This window comes from Hydra vulgaris, chromosome 06, assembly GCF_038396675.1.
Source record: "Hydra vulgaris chromosome 06, alternate assembly HydraT2T_AEP".
NCBI classification, from domain to species: Eukaryota; Metazoa; Cnidaria; class Hydrozoa; order Anthoathecata; family Hydridae; genus Hydra; species Hydra vulgaris.
In genome coordinates, this window is record NC_088925.1 from 22929027 (window position 1) to 22935546 (window position 6520).

The 6520-nt window shown below is 29.5% G+C and overlaps 1 protein-coding gene across 3 annotated transcripts in view; it reads left to right on the plus strand.

The window, feature by feature from the left end:
- LOC105849501 (cilia- and flagella-associated protein 65) overlaps positions 1–5291 on the plus strand; it is a 131337-nt gene extending 126046 nt beyond the window's left edge. For 2 of the 3 annotated variants that reach the window (XM_065799616.1, XM_065799615.1), the window contains one exon: positions 4936–5291. In XM_065799616.1, coding sequence (XP_065655688.1) covers positions 4936–5086 — 151 coding nt within the window. In that variant the 3' untranslated portion in view covers positions 5087–5291. The remainder of the gene's footprint in view (positions 1–4935) is intronic. The other variant, XM_065799617.1, reaches the window with a different exon arrangement.
- The last annotated feature ends 1229 nt before the right edge of the window (positions 5292–6520 follow it).

The following is a 6520-nucleotide window of genomic DNA, read 5'->3' on the forward strand; positions in this document are numbered from 1 at the left end:
ATGATTTTAATAATAAATAACACGAAATGCTTGTTTAAATACAAAAAAATTAAACAAGCATCTCGCGATTATTAAAATCACGCTGCGATTAGCATTTAAACAAGCATCTCGCGATTAAAATCACGCTGCAATTAGCGCAACAATAACAAAGATTTTTTTATTTTAAACCGATGTTAAATTTAAACACTTGGAGGCCAACAGAGGCCAGGAAACTTTAAGTGCCGGTAGGCCAAGACGTACTTAACCCAGCTCTGGTTTTAAACACTTTTATATCTTGTTTACATTAGAGAACTCGAATACAAATTTACTGCATAGTATATACTGTATTTTGTTAATTGTTTTTCTGCTGTTTTTTCGTCAAGCAATAGTCGTTACTAAATATTTAAAAGCAGTTCTCGAAGTGAGGCAGGACGGGGTTGATATGCCAGCCTGCCACCTTTATTCTTTCTTTAAATAAATAATAATGAAAATCGTATTTGGGCAATTCCACATCAAATCACCCAGTCCATTGAACCATGTGTCTTCCTTTTATGTTATATTTTGACACATTCCTAATTATAAAAAAATATTGCATGCAAAATTTCAGCTAAAAAAGTTTAGCGGTTGACAAGATATTGCAATTTTAATACTGACCTGGTTTCCCAAAATGACCCGGTTTTCATAACACTCTGAAAAAACATTTTCCTTAAAATAATAAGAAATAAAAATGGCAAAAACATGAAAATGAACATATATAATGTTTTTTTGATGCTGAATTCAATAAATGTACTTAAAATGCTCAAATATACAAAGAACATGCATAAAAATTAATAAAACAACTAGTTTCTATAAACCAACTTTGGGGCCCAATATCTCAAAACACCCCCATCAAAAAAAATTTTTTTTGCTGTTAATATTTTCAGCTGTTTATAATCTTACTAGGCACAAAAAATCTAACTGGAAAAACAACTAAAACATACGGAACTTTAATTTCAAAGATGTATTACTTTTTCAAGAAATTCCCAAAAAATATTTGTAAATAAAATAAAGTTAATCGTAATTTAAAAAGTTACTTAAATATACAAGATTTGTAAAGGTATCAAAGATGAAAGTTATTTTGACTGTGTTTGTAATAGTTTACAATATTGCTCACATTTTACTTGTACTTCCTCTATTTCAGCATTTTCAAACACATAGTTTCTACCAGAACTAAAGCAAGCTTGTGGAACAGATAGTTTTTTCAATATGTTGGTGTTTGAAATAAAACAGTAGTCGTCTCTTTCAGGCCAGTTAAAACAGATTGATGGACCATTTGGATGAAGAAACTTAACTTTAGCATCAACTTCTTCTAAGTTGGTTTTAGTTACAATGCCGATCCACCACTTATCATCACAGACTACAGCGACATAACAACCTAAAGTGACAGTATCAAGTTGAGATATGTCTTGTTTCTTTTTAAGATTGTGGATTATTGTATAATTAGTGTCTGTACTACACCTCTTTGCCCCAACCTTGTTATCTCCAAGATGTATAAATTGATGAAAGCTACTAGGTAGAGTTGTTACACCAGTGTACCTTTCTTTTTGCTCTTCACGTTGCAATTGTAAGTCCAATCCCTTTATGTAAATGAAGTTAACAACTTTGATTTTATCAATACAAAATTCATACATAGCTTCTGATGTGAGAATTTGGTTTCTGTACGGTCCTTTTAAACTTTCTTGTGCTGTTAATCTTTTTACAGTACCACCAATCCCATCGCATGGTGACTTTCCGTGGGACGTGGCAAAAAAGTTCCATTCAATTTTAAGGCAAAATTCGCTCTCTAGTTGACATAGATTGTAAAAGCTTTTACAATTTTTGTACTGTCCTGCGCAACCATCAGTGAATAAATGTAATTTGGACAGATAGGAAAATTTTATTTTTAATATTGGTATGATTAGTTGGAATATTTTGTACACATAAGTTACATCATGTATAATGTCATCTGATATAAAACAGTAAGAAATATGTTTCAGTTCATCTTTATAGTATATGACTAATGGATGTAAAGAACATTGTTGGGTGTTCCAATGATATCTCTGTATTTCATCTTGGACAACAAAAGCATAATTTTCAGGAAAGTCGCCAATAATGATAATGTTTGATTGATCCATATATTGTTTCAGTTGGTTAAGGTACTGTTATTGAGAGTGAGCAATAAAAGAATGAGCTTGTAGCTTTTCAAAACAAGATGCTAATAGTTCAACAAACGTTGGAAGATCAGCTGTTAAACTTAATAGTGTTGCACGGTCAGTAGTTTGCCATTGCTTGTAGTGTATCTCAAAATCATCTTCGTATTCTCCAAAAATCTCATACAAATATTTGGTGAGGAGTTCTTTACCAGGACAATCATCACACTGTGCAAGCATGCATTCTTTGTTTTCTACTGAGCAAACGGTTTTTGAAAGTAAGTCCTTATACTTTAGTCCAACATTTAAAGCATCTACTAGCAATATGGCATTTTGGTGATAAGAACAAACACAAACAGAATGTGTACCACTTGCACCTGGCAAAATGCACCACTTTGGTCTAAGTGAAGCAAATTTTGAGTAACTTATTTGTATTTCTGGATTGTTTTCTTTGTATAATAAATATAGTTCCTTTAAATTACACAAAAGCAGTTTTTTTTGTTTATTACATTCTTTTGAATGCTAACATAATCTTTTTTTCCAAGCATAGTTCTACATAAATCACTTGAATCATAAAAAAGTTTAACAGAATCTTCTATTTCTTTTTGTAAGACTTTCCCTTTATACAAAGGTGAGATAGCCAACAATTCTTTTTTATTAAAAAGTTGTCTAGCCTTTTTTGCTTGGTATTCTGTATCTGCAAAGTTTTTTGTACTTCTAACATTGACCAACTTGGGGGTGCCAGTTGAACAATAGTTCTTTTGTCAGAACATAGAATTTTTTCTTTTATCAAGCTCATAGTTTCATCAAAGTTTTCAGCCTTCGTTTTAATGTCATTTGGTTCATAACACAGTTTTGAGGGAACATTGAATTGACTTTCAGTTTTTCTAGTAAGGTTACTTACCATTTCGTTGATGCGCGCAACTTTTCGCTTTCCTTCTGAGAGTATATGTTTTGATGACTTTGAATGAGATTTTAGAGGAGATATATTAAAATTTTCAAGTTCTTCATTGATCTCCTGTCTTTTTGATTTGAATGATGATATTAGAAAATCTTCATCTTGTTCACCCTGACTTTGCTTCTCTTCTTTAAGATCTGCTTTTTTGGCAATCTTTTGTTTACAGGGTTTGCAAAGTTTCTTCCCAGGAGCAATATTTAAGCTACTTCTCACCATGTTTTGTGACTCATTTATCGTAACTACTCTAAGATTTTCTAAAAGTAATTGAATTGTATATATAATTGCATATAGCTTTATGTATTTTGTATATAGTATAGTTGTATGTATAGTTGTATATAGCTTATCTGCACAATTGTAATAACTTGTAATTATAAACTTTTACAAAAGTTGTCAAAATTTTAAAAACAAATGCACATCCATATCACACTAATTCAGTTTTTATATAAAACAAAACAGGATTTTTTTTTCAGTTGTTAAGTTCAAATAACTAAGTTATCATATAATTAAGACTTCCTTAAATATAACAAAATTGTTTTTGTTTTTTTAAGCAGTCTTTTAACTAAATATAATATTTTACAGAATTCTATTTGAAAGTTTTTTAAAATAGCTTATTGAAAATTTGATACATCTTTGAAATTAAAGTTCCGTATGTTTCAGTCGTTTTTCCAGTTAGATTTTTTGTGCCTAGTAAGATTATAAACAGCTGAAAATATTAACAGCAAAAAAAAAATTTTTTTGATGGGGGTGTTTTGAGATATTGGGCCCCAAAGTTGGTTTATAGAGACTAGTTGTTTTATTAATTTTTAAGCATGTTCCTTTTATATTTTAGCATTTTAAGTACATTTATTGAATTCAGCATCAAAAAAACATTATATATTTTTATTTTCATGTTTTTGCCATTTTTATTTCTTATTCTTTTAAGAAAAATGTTTTTTCAGAGTGTTATGAAAACCGGGTCATTTTAGGAAACCAGGTCAGTATTAAAATTGCAGTATCTTGTCAACCTTTCAACATTTTTAGCTAAAATTTTATATGTTAACTTTTCTTTTTAAGATGCAACAGCCAAAGAGGTTTTTAAAAATTTTGAAAACCCATGGTTCAAAATTTTCTAAATTTTGGGTGATTTGATGCGGAATTACCCATTTACTTTAAAAAGTACAATTTAAGTATCATGCATTAAAGATTTATAAGATGCTGCAGAATTATAAATTTTCTTACAACCAGAGATGTGTTTTACAACTTAAAAGAAGACGACTTAAAAGTGTTTTAAAATTTATTCGTAGGAATAGGACGCAAATGTCATTTATTTAAAATGAAGCTGTTTTCAAACCTTTAAAGTAAATAACAATCCAAACAAATTAGTTAAGAAGGTAATTCAAAATATAGACATAAAAATAAACATGTAGAACAAGTTGAAAAAGTTTTTAATGTAATCAAAAATCGCAATAAGTAACAATTATTCAATGATTTAGCACGATGCAAATTATATCTGCTTTTATAACCCTCTTTTATAGGATGAAGTAGTATGAATAACAAAACTGTTTTACTGGAAGAAAAAAAAATTTACTATTTATATAAAAATCCTAATTTTTTTGACTTTCCTACCTATGTATGTGTGTGTGTGTGTGTGTGTGTGTGTGTGTGTGTGTGTGTGTGTGTGTGTGTGTGTGTGTGTGTGTGTGTGTGTGTGTGTGTGTGTGTGTGTGTGTGTGTGTGTGTGTGTGTGTGTGTGTGTGTGTGTGTGTGTGTGTGTGTGTGTGTGTGTGTGTGTGTGTGTGTGTGTGTGTGTGTGTAGTTCAAAGTATATACATCAGATCAATTTTTTTTTAGATGTGACGAGTTGCGCTGCATAATAAAAAAAATTTTGGACAACACTCTCTATAATATATTATCAGAAGCTGCATACGGCGAAATATCCTTAACTGACCGCCCTCAATTGATTGCCGTGCCTCCTCCAAATAAGAAAGATCCTTGCAAATAGAAAGTTTTTTACTTTGTGAAATATTTTGTTTATTAGTTGTTTTTAAAGTATATATTTTAAAATTTTATATAATCATATATAAATATATATATTTAGAAAAAGTACTGGTGTATAATTATATTTATTGCATAATTATTTTCTTACATATATTGTAAATATTGTATAAAGTTATTTTTAAAGTTTTAATATACGTTAATATAATAAACAATACATGATTTATAAAATATGATACGTGATTTAAATTGAAAACCGGGCTGAAAATCATCTTCTTTATAGGGGTGGAACACCCCCTTCCCCCACATACCCTCCCCCTAAAATCGTCTTTGTGACAGTCTTTGCGCACACAAAATTTGTTTCTTTTAAACGCTTTACAAAAATAATACACTATTAAAATTGTTAATATAAAAAATACTTATTCTTTGTATTTTGTGAATATTTTACATCGTAGTTGAGAGAAGTAAAAGGTAGAAATATGTTATACACAAGTTCAAAAGACAAGCTTACTCGGAAAACATATACTTTTTGTTGTTTCACAAAAGTAATGTAAGTAAAAGTAACATATATCAACTTGAGCGTTTTATTGCTTTATTAAAAAATGCGTGATACTTAAATGGATAATAAAAATATGACTTAAAAATATTTCGCTTGTGGGTCTTTATTATTCTACATTTTTTGTCAAAATATTTAAAGAATACCCAAATACTAGGTGATAAAACGAATATTTTTGAAACAAAGAAATCAATTTTATAAAATTATATAATAACTATAAGTTTGTTGCAATAAAAAAATTTTGGAAATTTTCAATCCTAATGTATATATATATGATCTTGTTTATAAACTTTAGTCTTAAAAAAAAGTCATTACTGTATGATTGCTTTAAACAGGCAGCCAATCTTGAATCTGACCTCTCTTCTGCGTAAGCTTTTGGCTCGCATTGGCTGGCGAATTTTAATCCTGGTTACATTTTTTTTTTTTTTTAATTTTATTTAGGTGCCCCAAGAAGTCCTTATGGTCTTAGAATAACCCCCACTCAATTTAAGGGGGCCACAAACTTTACATGGTCATTAAGACTGAATAATTTAAACATAAAATTTGAAATCTGTTGATGAATACATAGCTAGTTTATATTTATGAAAAAATAAATAATTCAATTCATTGCCCTTATGTTCAGGTAGGAGGGGGGTGCGGGGCTAAGATTTTAGGGTTTCTTGTTTTCATTCTCTTATCTCAGTAATTATTTTTTTGTGAAGAATCTTTTCGCCACACATATGAACGTAAAAAAAACTTGAAATATTCTTTTTGTTTAAAAGTTGGTTATTTCAAACATTTTTAAACCTTACGCAACTTCAATTAAGTACCGTAACATGGGGTTACTTTAATCCACTTTATTGCAATTTTTAGACTTAACGATCAATTTTGCTCTATTCAAAATTT